At 44.8% G+C, this 15,790-nt stretch overlaps 1 protein-coding gene across 4 annotated transcripts in view; it reads left to right on the top strand.

The window, feature by feature from the left end:
- Positions 1-15,790, top strand: part of LOC137433047 (uncharacterized) — a 100,472-nt gene that overhangs the window by 70,651 nt on the left and 14,031 nt on the right. For 2 of the 4 annotated variants that reach the window (XM_078783902.1, XM_078783900.1), the window contains one exon: positions 1,827-1,955. The exons of the other annotated variants lie outside the window; for them this stretch is intronic. In XM_078783902.1, coding sequence (XP_078640028.1) covers positions 1,827-1,843 — 17 coding nt within the window. In that variant the 3' untranslated portion in view covers positions 1,844-1,955. Of the gene's footprint in view, positions 1-1,826; positions 1,956-15,790 lie in introns of those variants that run through there. 4 annotated transcript variants of the gene reach the window in all.

The following is a 15,790-nucleotide window of genomic DNA, read 5'->3' as shown; positions in this document are numbered from 1 at the left end:
CAATGATTCTGGAAAGGCCCTCGGAGTTAGCTTCATCGTGGGAGATTCCAATGATTCTGGAAAGGCCCTCGGAGTTAGCTTCATCGCGCGAGATTCCAATGATTCTGGAAAGGCCCTTGGAGTTAGCTTCATCGCGGGAGATTCCAATGATTCTGGAAAGGCCCTCGGAGTTAGCTTCATCCCGGGAGATTCCAATGATTCTGGAAAGGCCCTCGGAGTTAGCTTCATCGTGGGAGATTCCAATGATTCTGGAAAGGCCCTCGGAGTTAGCTTCATCACGGGAGATTCCAATGATTCTGGAAAGGCCCTCGGAGTTAGCTTCATCATGGGAGATTCCAATGATTCTGGAAAGGCCCTCGGAGTTAGCTTCATCGTGGGAGATTCCAATGATTCTGGAAAGGCGCTCGGAGTTAGCTTCATCATGGGAGATTCCAATGATTCTGGAAAGGCCCTCGGAGTTAGCTTCATCGCGTGAGATTCCAATGATTCTGGAAAGGCCCTCGGGGTTAGCTTCATCACGGGAGATTCCAATGATTCTGGAAAGGCCCTCGGAGTTAGCTTCATTGCGGGAGATTCCAATGATTCTGGAAAGGCCCTCGGAGTTAGCTTCATCGTGGGAGATTCCAATGATTCTGGAAAGGCCCTCGGAGTTAGCTTCATCATGGGAGATTCCAATGATTCTGGAAAGGCCCTCGGAGTTAGCTTCATCGCGGGAGATTCCAATGATTCTGGAAAGGCCCTCGGAGTTAGCTTCATCGCGCGAGATTCCAATGATTCTGGAAAGGCCCTCGGAGTTAGCTTCATCGTGGGAGATTCCAATGATTCTGGAAAGGCCCTCGGAGTTAGCTTCATCGCGCGAGATTCCAATGATTCTGGAAAGGCCCTCGGAGTTAGCTTCATCGTGGGAGATTCCAATGATTCTGAAAGCTTTGGTTTCAACAGCGTGAAGACGAGCTAGGTGTGAGGCAGGAGCACCGGCCCAGGGGGGAGAATAATTCTTTTTAAATGAAGGTTCATTTATTCGCATATTTTTACCTGTTTAAACATTGTTCAACCCTCTCTTTCATACAAATTCTCACCATTCGTTCATTAGAATATTAAGCCCGGTGAGTTTGAGCCCCTGTCGAGCCGTTTAATTAACACCTTGTGGGTTGACTGAGCCTGTCATCCTTCCGAGGTCGGCAAAATGAGTACCAGCTTACTGGTAACGGGGGGCACCGCATGAACAGCACAGCTGCGCTCCGAGCAATGATGCAACCAGCAGCCACATGCGACTTACGAAATAATAATAATTGGAATATTCAATATCCCAAGACGCATGGCAATTCACATAGTAGGCTTGTCAACTTTCACTAAAAATTATTTGAGTTGTTTTAAAGAGACTTCAATTTATTGACTTATCGAAGTCTTGATCGACGAAGACTTATCGAAGATCGACGAATGTGTATTGAGATGAGTACGGTGTCCAGAATCTGCAAGATGACAATCATCCTTGTTTTAATAAGGGAATCAAAATACATTTCAGAGATCAAAAAATTCTTACAAACCCTGACAGTTGCGCAGACATTTCTTAGAGAAGTAAGAATCGGGGATATTTTGAGAAGCTTCATTTAAATGTTCATTATCTTTGTGTTTGAGCAAATGTTAAATTGTACAAAGTTTTATGACGTTTGTGTAGTTTAGCTTCCTGCACACTTCAACTTCCATCTTTCAAACGGCTGCACAACAAACTCCTTTCTTGTTATTGCCTGTGCATATCGTAAATGTGTTGCTGATTGTGCATTAGATTAACAGTAACTTCAGATTGTTATCCTTTTATTTTTCAGACATTTGGAGTCGATGAAACCATGCCAACGATTAACGAGAAAGCATCTGAAAATACAAAGCCCATTCGCGTCTGTTTTGTATTCTGACATCTTCTTCATCTTCCGAATGCTCAAAATAATGAAAATAGTTTTTTTTAAAAAGAAAAAGTTAATTCATGATTTTATACAACCATGACCTTTGAGCCTAAGATCTAAAAATAATAACCCACTTGTAGCTTTTGATTGGTGAACCAATTCAGTGACGCAATATGCAAATTCTTTAAATTTCAGATCAATTGGATGAAAATTGGCGATTCTACACAACCTTGACCTTTAACCTTTTGATCTAAAAAACAATTGGCTTGTAGCTTTTGATTGGTGAACCAATTCAGTGACTCAATTTGCAAATTCTTCAAATTTCAGGTCAATCAGGTGGAAATTGGCGATTCTACACAACCTTGACCTTTGACCTTTTGATCTAAAAAACAATTGGCTTGTCGCTTTTGATTGGTGAACCAATTCAGTGACCCAATATGCAAATTCTTCAAATTTCAGGTCAATTGGATGAAAATTGGCGCTTCTACGCAACCTTGACATTTGACCTTTTGATCTAAAAACAAACAAACAATTGGCTTGCAGCTTTTGATTGGTGAACCAATTCAGTGACGCAATATGCAAATTCTTTAAATTTCAGTTCAATTGGATGAAAATTGGCGCTTCTACGCAACCTTGACCTTTGACCTTTTGATCTAAAAAAAAAACAATTGGCTTGTAGCTTTTGATTGGTGAACCAATTCAGTGACGAAATATGCAAATTCTTTAAATTTCAGATCAATTGGATGAAAATTGTCGATTCTACACAACCTTGACCTTTAACCTTTTGATCTAAAAAACAATTGGCTTGTAGCTTTTGATTGGTGAACCAATTCAGTGACGCAATATGCAAATTCTTTAAATTTCAGATCAATTGGATGAAAATTGGCGATTCTACACAACCTTGACCTTTAACCTTTTGATCTAAAAAAACAATTGGCTTGTAGCTTTTGATTGGTGAACCAATTCAGTGACGCAATATGCAAATTCTTTAAATTTCAGATCAATTGGATGAAAATTGGCGATTCTACACAACCTTGACCTTTAACCTTTTGATCTAAAAAACAATTGGCTTGTAGCTTTTGATTGGTGAACTAATTCAGTGACTCAATTAGCAAATTCTTCAAATTTCAGGTCAATCAGGTGGAAATTGGCGATTCTACACAACCTTGACCTTTGACCTTTTGATCTAAAAAACAATTGGCTTGTCGCTTTTGATTGGTGAACCAATTCAGTGACCCAATATGCAAATTCTTTAAATTTCAGGTCAATTGGATGAAAATTGGCGCTTCTACGCAACCTTGACATTTGACCTTTTGATCTTTTTTTTTTTTTTTTGTATACAAGATCGAGGCTCGTGAAAGAGCGAAAATTAATCACACAGAAAGACAAACAGACACATAAAACAAATAACATCGGGAGCGGTAGACAAGATGGGGAGAGAGGGGGAAGGACACAAACACAACATTTGAGAGCAGGGACCGAGAGACATGGAGACATCGAGAGATCTGTGGGAGGGAGAGGGCTTTGGGGGGGAGGCATGTGAAGGGGGGAGGCATGTGAAGGGGGGGAGGCATGTGAAGGGGGGGGGGGTGGGAGAGGTATAAACATATGGACACTGCCAGGATTTCCAGGAAATAAGTTGGAATTTCAAACAAGGTGGATCTGGGGTGAATTAGTGGGGGTAGAAAAGATCAAGGTTATGGATGGGGGAAGATAAGAGATGGTGGTGAACAGCTGTTTTAAAGACCTGGAGGGAGGAGAGGGATTGAAGGGAGTGTGGGAGTTTGTTCCACAGGCGGGAGAAAAGAGGAATGAAAGAGTGAAGGTGAGCAGAGAGCCGAGATTTCGGCAGTTTAACCATCAGAGGGTTGCTGGCAGATCTTGTGCGACCTGTAGGAATATTTGGGGGACAGAGCACGGAGAGAGCTGGGGGAGCAAGGCCGGAGAGGAGTCGGTAGAAGACAGAAAGACCACCTACCTGCCTGCGGTGAGTGAGTGAAAGGCCCTCAGAGATAGCTTCATCGCGGGAGATTCCAATGATTTTGAAAGCTTTGGATTCAACAGCGTGAAGCCGAGCCAGGTGTGAGGCAGGAGCACCAGCCCATAGGGGAGAACAGTATTCCATTGAGCTGCGGATGAAAGCCTTGTATGTGGTGAGGAGCTCAGGTGTGCCGAGGAAGGACTTCGCACGACGGAGGATGCCCAGTCGGCGACTGGCTTTGGAGGCCAGCTTGGAAATGTGGTTTTCCCAAGAAAGATCATGGCAGATAGTGAGACCCAAAAGCTTGAGTGACAGAACTTCTTGGAGAGGATTGTTGAGAAAGTAGATGGGAGGGTTGTCCAGTCGATCTTTTCGGAGAGACATAGTAAGAGAGTGAGATTTGGCAGGATTGAAAGACATGTTCCACTTGTTTGACCAGTCTGTGATTTTGTCCAGGTCTTCAGAGAGTGAGGAGGCTGCAGACTGCCTATCTGAGGGAAGAGGAATGGAGCGGCAGAGAGTGGAGTCATCAGCAAAGAGATAGAGAGGATTTTCCAGAGAGTCAGAGAGATCATTGATAAAGACCAGAAAAAGCACAGGGCCCAGCACACTTCCTTGGGGAACTCCAGCCTGAACAGGAAGGGGAGATGAGAGAAATCCATTCAGGGCCACACGTTGACTACGACCAGAGAGGAAGTCCGCAAGCCATGCATGGAGATTTCCATGGATACCATAGGAGGAGAGTTTGGTGAGCAGAGCTGGGTGCCAGACCGTATCAAAGGCCCTTGATATGTCAAGGGAGACAGCTCTGATTTCCTGTTTGGCATTCAGGACCTCCCTCCATTGTTGAGACAGCAGAAGCAGCATATCCAGAGTAGAGTGACCTGGTCTGAAACCAAATTGATGATCAGAGATCAAGCCATTGGAGAAGAGGAAAGATTTCATATCCGAAGCAATGATGGATTCCATGACTTTGCTGATAATTGGGAGCAGGCTGATTGGTCTGTAGTTGCAAGGATCTGTTTTTGCACCTTTTTTGTGTAAAGCAGTAATGTTAGCTGATTTCCAGGATGCTGGCAGATGACCTTGAGCAAAAGATAGGGTGAAAAGAACAGAGAGAGGGTGAGATAGAGCGGCAGAGCAGGATTTTAGGACCCGTGGGCTGATGCCGTCTGGTCCAGTTGCAGAATCAGAGTCGAGGTTTGACAAAAACTCCTCCACCTTGTCAGGAGAGAAGGACACAGAGTCCAGGAGCATTTGGGTTCGACTGGGAAAGGTGGGAACAGAGAGAGATGGGTTTGGGACTAAGGATTTCGAGGCGAACACAGAGTTGAGGCATTCGGCTTTGTCACGTGCGATGTCAACTGTGTGGCCATTTGAGGTAAGGGAGGGGATGGAGGGGGAACAAACACCAGAAACGGATTTGACCAGACGCCACCAGGATTTGGAGGAAGGAGACAGGTTTGAGAGTTCATTCTTGAGTGAGGAGAGATAGTGCTTCCTGGCACTCCTGAGGGTAGACACACACTTGTTCCGAGCTTGGTGGAAGGAACTGAGATTTCCTTCAGTTGGATTAGCCTTCCAAGAGGCAAAGGCAAGTTGTTTCAGGGCAACTGCCTCACCACAAGATTCAGTGTACCATGGACGGGAGGAAGGGTAAGACAATTGAAGGCGAGATGGGATAAATCTGTGCATGAGAGAGATCAGTTTGCTTTGGAAGAATTCCCAGGAAGAATTGATGTCAGAGGCAGTGGAGATGGGAGACCAATCCAGACGATTGATGGCTGCTTGAAGACCGTCCCAGTCGGCCTGAGTGAAATGCCAGACTCGTCGACGCTGAGGAGGCTCTCTGAGAATGGCCAGAGAGATGTCCACTTTGACAAGCACATGATCAGAAGAACCGATTGGAGCAGAAGAAGAGCAGCAGACATTAGCAGGGAAGTTCGTCATAACCAAGTCTAGAAGAGAAGATACTCCATTGGCTGAGATCCGGGTCGGGAAATTGACAGATTGTGTCAATCCCAGTGAGTCACAGAAGTCCTTTGCTGAGGTGCCATGACTAGTGAGAGAGGAACCCACACCCAACCAGGTGGCATGATGACAGTTGAAGTCACCACATATGAGGAAGAGAGAGTTGGGATGAGTGGATAGAAGTTGGTCCATGTTGTCAGACATTGAAATGTAGATGGAGTCATCACTGTTTGGGGGACGGTACAGAACACATATGAACAAAAGGTGGGAGCGGAGAGGAAGCCGTAACCAGAGGTACTCCTGCGGGTGAGGAGGAAAGAGAGCAGTGCAAGGAGAGTGAGGAAGAGAGTTTTTGACAAAGATAGCCACCCCACCACCAGGCCGAGGCTCAGGTCTATCATACCGGAGGAGGGAGTAACCAGGAAGAGTTATTAAGGAATCAGAGACATCTTGAAGGAGGAAAGTCTCTGTTAAGCAGATCAAGTCTGGATTGTCAGAAGCAACCTGTATGGAGAGATCAGTCAGGTTTGAGCGAAGGCCCCGGATGTTTGAGGTCCATACCGTTAATGAAGAGAGAGGGGGAGCATCGGGTACAGGACAGGGGAGGGGAGGAGTAGGGTAAGATGAAGGATGAGAGGGGGAGGTAGGGAGAGCAGTTGATAGTGTTTCAGATGTTGCAGAAGAGTTCCAAGAAAGGGAAGGATGAGGAGGATGAAAGGTTTGCTGGTGAAGGGATGCGGCACAGTGAGGGGTTGTTTGAGGGGGGGCAGAGGAAAGTAGAAGGTTTGGGGGGGTGGAGGTATGAGATAGAAGGGAGACGAAGTGGGGAGGAGGCAGCTTGGAGGAGGAGGGGGGAGGAGAGAGAATTGGAGAGGAATGGTATGGGGGGAGAATTGAATGGGAGGGATTGGGGGGGAGTTTTGAAGGGGAGGAGTGAGGGGGGAGTTTAGGAGGGGAGGGGCAAGGGGGGAGTTTTGGAGGGAAGGGGAAAGGGGGGAGATCAGGAGTGGAGGGGCAAGGGGGGGATTAGGAGGGGAGGGGCAAAGGGGAAGTTTAGGAGGGGAAGGGCAAGGGGGGAGTTCAGGAGTGGAGGGGCAAGGGGGGAGTTTAAGAGTGGAGGGGCAAGGGGGAAGTTTCGGAGTGTAGGTGCAAGGGGGGGGATTTGGATGGGAGGGGCAAGAGGGGAGTTTAGAAAGTGGATGATTAATGAAAGACGAACATTGATAACAAATTGGGTTTGTTGTGATTTTCAAGTTAGCAATCCGGTTCAGGATGATGGAGGAGGGATGGAATGAATGTGAATTTAGACCATGTAGTGAGGGAGACGTATAAGATATTGAATTTCTTTTTTTTGAAGTGGAATGAGTTGGAGAGGAAATTGAGAAAAGCCTTTTAAATAGGAAGAAAAACAGCGTGTTGTAATATACCACTGAATAAAAAACAGAAGGGGAAAGGTTAAACATATTTAAAAATATTTAAACAGAACTATGAACAATCTTATATGCACAAAAATACCAACGGGGGGAGAGCCGAGAGGGACCACCACGAGTCACGTGAACAGGGCAAACGGTGGATGGCAAGGAGATAATGGGGGTGGGGCGAACAGCACACCTGGACAGAAAATACAGGATGAGACAACAGTACACGTGGAGAAAAGAAAATAAATGTTTTTGTTTTTTTTTTTGTTTTTTTTTTTTGGGGGGGGGGGGTGGGGAATTAGAACGTTAGACAGTATTATGTTCGGGGTAGAAGGGAAAAAACCAAGAGCCAAGCAAAACACACTTAAGTTAACAAAACACCGACGGGGGTACAACTACAAGGCCACACACAAGGGCAGAAAACGATTAATTAATTACGAGTTACAGGAAATTCAAACCAAAACTAACTATAATCAAACAATATCACATGGACGATAAAATAACGAATTGAAATTTGACAATCTATCTGGGGAAATGGGGGAGAAACACGTGGTCGAAGAACGAACGAACGAATAAGAATGAATAAACGAATGAGCACAGAGAAGGTAGTCTTTTTTTTTTGTTTTTTTTGAGTTGAGATTTACATAAGGAAGTAGGCTTTGGGGTGGAAAGACTGCGAAAACGGAGAACGAAAGTTATTGGATCACAAACGACAGGCGCTGAGAGAAAAACAAAGCCTCAAGGTTGTACAGTGTACACTGTACAAGACCTCGAGACGACACGAATTAACGCGATTTTCAATACAGGTATGAAAGATTTGCACCGAAAATCTTTGACGGGACAATAAACGTACATACACCATAAAAGAAATACAGTTATAACGAAAATACAAATTGGAACAATGACTTAACTTCGATTTCGATGGAGAGCGTGGAGACCTGCGAAAAAACGAACCGTCGCCAGCAAGACCGCAAAAAAACAAACAAAAAACAAACAAACAATTGGCTTGCAGCTTTTGATTGGTGAACCAATTCAGTGACGCAATACGCAAATTCTTTAAATTTCAGTTCAATTGGATGAAAATTGGCGCTTCTACGCAACCTTGACCTTTGACCTTTTGATCTAAAAAAAAACAATTGGCTTGTAGCTTTTGATTGGTGAACCAATTCAGTGATGAAATATGCAAATTCTTTAAATTTCAGGTCAATTGGATGAAAATTGGCGCTTCTACGCAACCTTGACCTTTGACCTTTTGATCTAAAAAAAACAATTGGCTTGTAGCTTTTGATTGGTGAACCAATTCAGTGACCCAATATGCAAATTCTTAAAATTTCAGGTCAATTGGATGAAAATTGGCGCTTCTACGCAACCTTGACATTTGACCTTTTGATCTAAAAAAAACAAAACAATTGGCTTGTAGCTTTTGATTGGTGAACCAATTCAGTGACGAAATATGCAAATTCTTTAAATTTCAGGTCAATTGGATGAAAATTGGCGCTTCTACGCAACCTTGACCTTTGACCTTTTGATCTAAAAAAAACAATTGGCTTGTAGCTTTTGATTGGTGAACCAATTCAGTGACCCAATATGCAAATTCTTAAAATTTCAGGTCAATTGGATGAAAATTGGCGCTTCTACGCAACCTTGACATTTGACCTTTTGATCTAAAACAAACAAACAATTGGCTTGTAGCTTTTGATTGGTGAACCAATTCAGTGACGCAATATGCAAATTCTTTAAATTTCAGGTCAATTGGATGAAAATTGGCACTTCTACGCAACCTTGACCTTTGACCTTTTGATCTTAAAAAAACAATTGGCTTGTAGCTTTTGATTGGTGAACAAATTCAGTGACGAAATATGCAAATTCTTTAAATTTCAGGTCAATTGGATGAAAATTGGCGCTTCTACGCAACCTTTACCTTTGACCTTTTGATCTAAAAAAAACAATTGGCTTGTAGCTTTTGATTAGTGAACCAATCCAGTGACCCAATATGCAAATTCTTAAAATTTCAGGTCAATCAGGTGGAAATTGGCCATTTTACGCAACCTTGACATTTCACCTTTTGATCTAAAAAAAACCAATCGGTTTGTAGCTTTTGATTGGTGAACCAATTCAGTGACCCAATATGCAAATTCTTAACATTTCAGGTCAATCAGGTGGAAATTGGCGATTTTACACAACCTTGACATTTGACCTTTTGATCTAAAAAAACAATCGGTTTGTAGCTTTTCATTTGTGAACCAATTCAGTGACGCAATATGCAAATTCTTAAAATTTCAGGTCAATCGGATGAAAAGTAATGATTTTATGTGATGCTGACCTTTGACGTTTTGAGTAAATTATTAATTTGTCTTCTCTCCGTATTATCATAACTAGGGCATGCCCGTACTATATATATATCTAAAATTATATCCCCCCCCTCTATTTACATGAAATGGTTTGGTCCAAAGCGAACGGCTTGCGAGTGGTGACAATCCCCCCCCTCTATTTACATGAAATGGTTTGGTCCAAAGCGAACGGCTTCCGGAGTTTGGTAAAGAAATCGCCATCGCGTGCACAAACGCGCAGGAAAGCGAATGAATCGCAAATTCGTTTTTATTAGTTTTATTATTAGTTTTAAAACATAGTTTAACGCCAACATAGTTTGCAAACGTGAAATAAATGAATACGCTCTCAAATGTGCCATCCGAGGCAGAGTGTGTCCGCCACGTTCGGCACACGCGATAGTTCGCTGCTCTCTGATTGGTTGAATCGTTTTTTGGACATAGCTCGGTAAGTAATTGTCCGATTAATATGAAACCTTGAAAAGGCACATCCTCGGGTCCCCAGCAATATACCTGGCAAGTTAAAAGTATATCGGACCCGTGGTTGTCGAGAAACAGCGGTCACAGACAAACGTACAAACGTACAGAGATTACTGGAATTATAGATAGACTAGGGCATTGCCCGTACTATATCTATATCTAAAATTATATCCCCCCCCTCTATTTACATGAAATGGTTTGGTCCAAAGCGAACGGCTTGCGAGTACGGTGACAATCCCCCCCCTCTATTTACATGCAATGGTTTGGTCCAAAGCGAACGGCTTCCGGAGTTTGGTAAAGAAATCGCCATCGCGTGCACAAACGCGCAGGAAAGCGAATGAATCGCAAATTCGTTTTTATTAGTTTTAAAACATCGTTTAACGCCAACATAGCGCCAACATAGTTTGCAAACGTGAAATAAATGAATACGCTCTCAAATGTGCCATCCGAGGCAGAGTGTGTCCTCCACGTTCGGCACACGCGATCGTTCGCTGCTCTCTGATTGGTTGAATCGTTTTTTGGACATAGCTCGGTAAGTAATTGTCCGATTAATATGAAACCTTGAAAAGGCACATATGCCCGTACTATATATAAGCTAGGACGTGCCCGTACGTGGGTGCCCGTTCCTTGCCAAAAAAAAAAAAAAAAAAAAAAAATTTGTGTAGGGGTGTGTGTGTGTAAACATCCTAGGGCGTGCCCGTACGTGGGTGCAAAAAAACATGCGTGCAAACAACAACAACAAAAAAAAACTTTGAAACCACGTGGCAGTAACGACCACAGAACCCCCCTCCCTCTATTTACATGAATGGTTTGGTCCATTCGCAACGACCACAGAACCCCCCCCCTCTATTTACATGCAATGGTTTGGTCCAGACGCAACGCCAAAGCGAACGGCGAACGGCTAAATCGCCATAGCTCGGTAAGTACTTGTCCGATTAATTACAAACCTTGAAAAGGCACATCCTCGGGTCCCCAGCAATATACCTGGCAAGTTTAAAGTATATCGGACCGGTAGTTGTCGAGAAACAGCGGTCACAGACAAACGTACAAACGTACAAACGTACAAACGTACAGACAGAGATTACTGGAATTATAGATAGATAAAGGTTTGGTTAAAATTTGAAGACAATAGCTCAATTGGTAAAAAAAAAAAAAGTTATGACCTGGATAGACAGACAGATAGAGAGACAGACAGATAGACAGACAGACAGATAAACAGACAGACAGATAGACAGACAGACAGGGACAGACAGACAGAGACAGACAGACAGACAGACACACACAGAAGTGATTGCTCAGACACTGCATCTGCTGTGGCATATAAGTAAATATACAGTCACGTGAAAAAGTAAGTACACCCCATGTAAAGTTTTGACTTTTTCAACATATTTCAACATACAGCTATTTGATCTTCATTTCAACAATATTGATAGATAAAGGTGATATAATATAACAAATATCATGAAACATTTACATTTTGTAGTCCATTGTATAATTTAAATAAACATTAATGCAAATTTCGCATGTGGAAAGAGTAAGTACACCCTTGGCTCTAATAGGTGGTATTTCCCCCTTTGGCAGAAACAACCTCAAGTAGGCGTTTCTTATAACTGTCTACCAGTCTCTGACATCGACTGGGAGAACTTTTTGCCCACTCCTCCATGCAGAATTCTTTCAGCTGTGCGATGTTTGAGGGGTTTCTTGCATGCACAGCTCGTTTCAAATCCCCCCACATCATCTCGATGAGATTTAGATCCGGGCATTGACTTGGCCATTCCAGAACCCTCCATTTCTTTCCTTTCAGCCATTCCTTGGTGGATTTACTGGTATGTTTAGGGTCATTGTCATGTTGCAAGGTCCACTTTCGGTTGAGCTTCAACTTTCCGACAGATGGCCTCACATTATCCTCAAGCACCCTGTGGTACAATGAAGAATTCATAGTGGATTCTATGATGGTGAGCTGCCCAGGCCCTGATGCAGCAAAGCTGCCCCAAACCATAATATTTCCACCACCATGCTTTACAGTTGGTATCAGGTTCTTGTGGTCAAATGCTGTCTTTGGTTTTCGCCAAACATGTCTTCTGGTACTGTGGCCAAATAGCTCTACCTTTGACTCATCTGTCCAGAGCACATTGTTCCAGAAGTGCTGGTCTTTGCCCAGGTGTTCATTGGCAAACTTTAGTCTTGTCCTGATGCTCTTTCTGGACCAGCAAAGGATTCCTCCTGGCACACCTCCCATGTAGATCAAATTTGTGCAGCCTCTTTCTAATGGTAGACTCGTGCACTTTGACATCAACAGTGGCATGAGCTACCTTTAGGTCCCGTGATGACATTCTGGGGTTCTTAGAGACTTCTTTCAGCATCTTGCGTTCTGCTCTTGGGCTGAACTTGCTGGGGCGGCCTGGCCTGAACAAGTTGGCAGTTGTTTGGAATCTTCTCCACTTGTAGATGATCTTCCGGACAGTTGAATGATTGATTTCAAATTGTTTGGAGATCTTTTTAAATCCCTTCCCAGACTCGTAGGCATCCATAACCTTCTTTCTGAAGGCCTCAGAGAGCTCTTTTGATCTAGGCATGGTGACTCCGCACACTTCAACAACAAAGAGCAAACCAAACAAAATGTCTGAGGTTTAAATAAGACAGGTTCCTCCAAGATTCTCTCTAACGATGTTCTCATCATTTGCACCTGAGTTGGTGCACCTGATTCTAATTTTAGGTATTTGAAGTAGTGATAAATGTAGGGGTGTACTTACTTTTTCCACATGCGAAATTTGCATTTATGTTTATTTAAATTATACAATGGACTACAAAATGTAAATGTTTCATGATATTTGTTATATTGTTGCGAATATGGAATTTGGCCTCCATATCCGCTTGTAAATATTCCCCTATTTTTTCCAATACTCCCCAACTTTCCCCAGTCCCCCATTCCCTAGTCCCATTGCATGTAAATAACAATCAGTAGAGCCGACCTTCCCCTTATTCCCCCATTAAATGTCGTGCCCAGGTCCACCGCACCACACGTAGACAACTTTCGGACATCTTCCTAGTTATTCTTAATCTATGTCAGTTAAGGCCTCGTTTCCATTAATTATGACTCTTCGTTGCACCAGAATGTGATTATATGGCATCAGTAGTGAGTTTAGGACCTTTCCCATACCTCCTCCCATCTTCTTCCCCAAACAACAACAATAACAACAACTACAACAACAATTACAACAACAACAGAGGAGATGGCGGCGGAGCGGGGGAGGATGCGTCCTCACACCGGCTCGATTAGCTCCAGACCATGCGCTCCACGGGGTTACCCCGAAGGGGCTGGCTGTCAGCTCCTCGTCAGGGGCGGAGCCAGTAACCCCCCCCGCACGCACCCAATGAGAAGCAACGTGCCGATTCCACGAGGCGGAGCTAACGAGCCGAGGGCGTGTCACTCCCCGCCGGATATACGCAGCCGCTTGCCGGACGTGACGTCAGATGCGCCTCAGCTTGGAGACTGGAGAGAGAAGCCACCGCCACCCCCAGCGCGACGATACCTCCCCGCATCTCTGGACCGGACCGAGTCGATTCTGCCTTGAGCCAAGAGTGCACCTTGAGCCATCGCGACCTGCCTTTCCTTTTCATCAACCCCCGTGTGAGTCAGCATTTTGTCCCGTGTGTCTGTCGTCTGTCCGGGGTTAATATAAGAGTGTGTCTAAGTGCCTGTCTTCCTGTAATATACCTCTAGCCCCTGTAATCTAACCTTTTTCCGTACGAATATACTTGAGAATCGAAACGTTGGTGTCGTATTGTGTGATTGTAATCCAGCCGGGTGTCTTCTTTTTCTTATTGAGCCAGCGTAGCGCGACTTCGTCAACGGCAAGTATAGTCGGGTAATTTGTGCGGACACGACGGCCATTCCGCTCGGCCCACTTTAACATCAAAGTCGTGTCTGTAACAATTGGTGTCGGGAGTGAGATTCGAGGCCCGACCAAATTTTGAAAAAAAAAAAAAAACGAATAGAGGAAAAAAAAAATTTGGTCAAAATTTGGAGCGGCCGAAATTTGTTTTGTTTTACGAAACTCGAATTTTGCAAGTCGCGCTATGGCGGATCAAGACGGCTGGGGTCCGGTAGGGGAGAGTGAGGCAGGGTCGGTCCAGGACCAAATTGAGGGACGTGAGGAGAGCGAAGCAGCGAGGGTAGCAGACGCGCAAAATGGCGCCTCGCTGGTCACCGCGCCCGCGACCGTGGCAGCGCCCCTGGTGGATCCGAACCTTTTTATGTTGCAAATGAGGGCCCTTATGGAACGAATGGGAGACCAAATTGTGGGAATGAGGGCTCAGGGTGAGCGATTAGAGGGCCAAATGGGGGTAATGAGGGACGAAGCGAGGGGTACTGGTGAGGGGTTAGACAAGAAATTTGGGAAGTTAGACAATAATTTTGAGGAGTTAGACAAGAAATTTGGGAAGTTAGACAATAATTTTGAGGAGTTAGACAAGAAATTTGGGAAGTTAGACAATAATTTTGAGGGGTTAGACAACGGGATAAAAGAGGTGAGAAATGGGTTAATGGGGGTAGAAAACAGAATGGCCGCTCAAGAGAATCAAATGGAAGGGATGCAAAAGGGGTTAGAGGGGTTAGAAAACAGTATGGAAGGCAAATTGAGGGACATGAGGGACCAAGCGGAAAGGGAAGTTAACCAAATGGGGCAGCAGATAGAGGGGGTCAGAATGGGGGTAGAAACCAAACTGGATGCTCACAGGGAGGAAATGGAGCAGATGAGGGTGGCATCTGGGCAGGAGATGCAAGTGATGGGAGAGGAGATCAGAAGAGGAGTGGGTGAGGAGGTCGGAGGAGTGCGCGAGGAGGTGAGGCACTGTGAGGAGCACATGGAAAAGGAGGTGAGAAAGGCGACTGTAAAGTTACAAGGGGGCATAGAGGACCTGACGCAGGAGGTGGAGCAGCTGACGGTGGGACAGACGGAGTTAGTGGAGCAGGTTCAAAGGAACACTGCGGTATTAGGAGGTTTAAAGGCGACACAGAAAGAACTAAAAGATGACTTGATAGCGACAAAGAGGGAATGTCAGATGGTACGTGAGGGACTGACAACGAGGTTGGACGAGGTGGTAGAGGTAATGGAGACGAAGGACCGGCAGGTGAGGACGCACCTGGAAACGGTCAAGGTAGCCTTGGAGGACGAGCTTGAGGAGACGTACCGGGGAATAAAAGAGGTGAGGCACAAATTAGAAGAAGTGGAAGAAGGGATGAGCGAAATTAAGAAGCGACGGAGAGGGGATAAGAAAGAAATAAAAGAGGAGATAAAAGAATTGGTCCAAAGTCTGTGTTTGGATCGTGATGACGTGCTCATTAACCGGATGAGGGATTCGCAGGTGATGGAGGAGAAGCGAAGAGGAAGAGGACCCGGTGTAAGTGGTGACCAATATGGTCGTGCGTATGATGCGCCAGGGGATTTAATAAGCTTGGGGGTCGAGATGGACCCGGGTGTTCGTGAGAGGCCGTTGGTGAAGTGTGCGACAGGTCTGGTGTGCGAAAAAGGAGGTGTGCGAGAAAGTCCGACTCTGGGGTGTGTGAGGAAAAAGTGCGTACCAAGGAGTGAGTGTGCTGGCGAGAGTGAGTCGGTCGTAGCGCGTGTGCGAGGGAGCACATGGAAGCGTGCTGTGGTGAGTGTTACAGAGGGTGTAACGGGAGAGTGTGCGCGAGAAAGGTGTGTGACG

Source organism: Myxine glutinosa, chromosome 8, assembly GCF_964187855.1.
Source record: "Myxine glutinosa chromosome 8, kmMyxGlut1.1, whole genome shotgun sequence".
Lineage (NCBI taxonomy): Eukaryota > Metazoa > Chordata > Myxini > Myxiniformes > Myxinidae > Myxine > Myxine glutinosa.
This window is presented reverse-complemented; position numbering and strand designations above follow the sequence as displayed.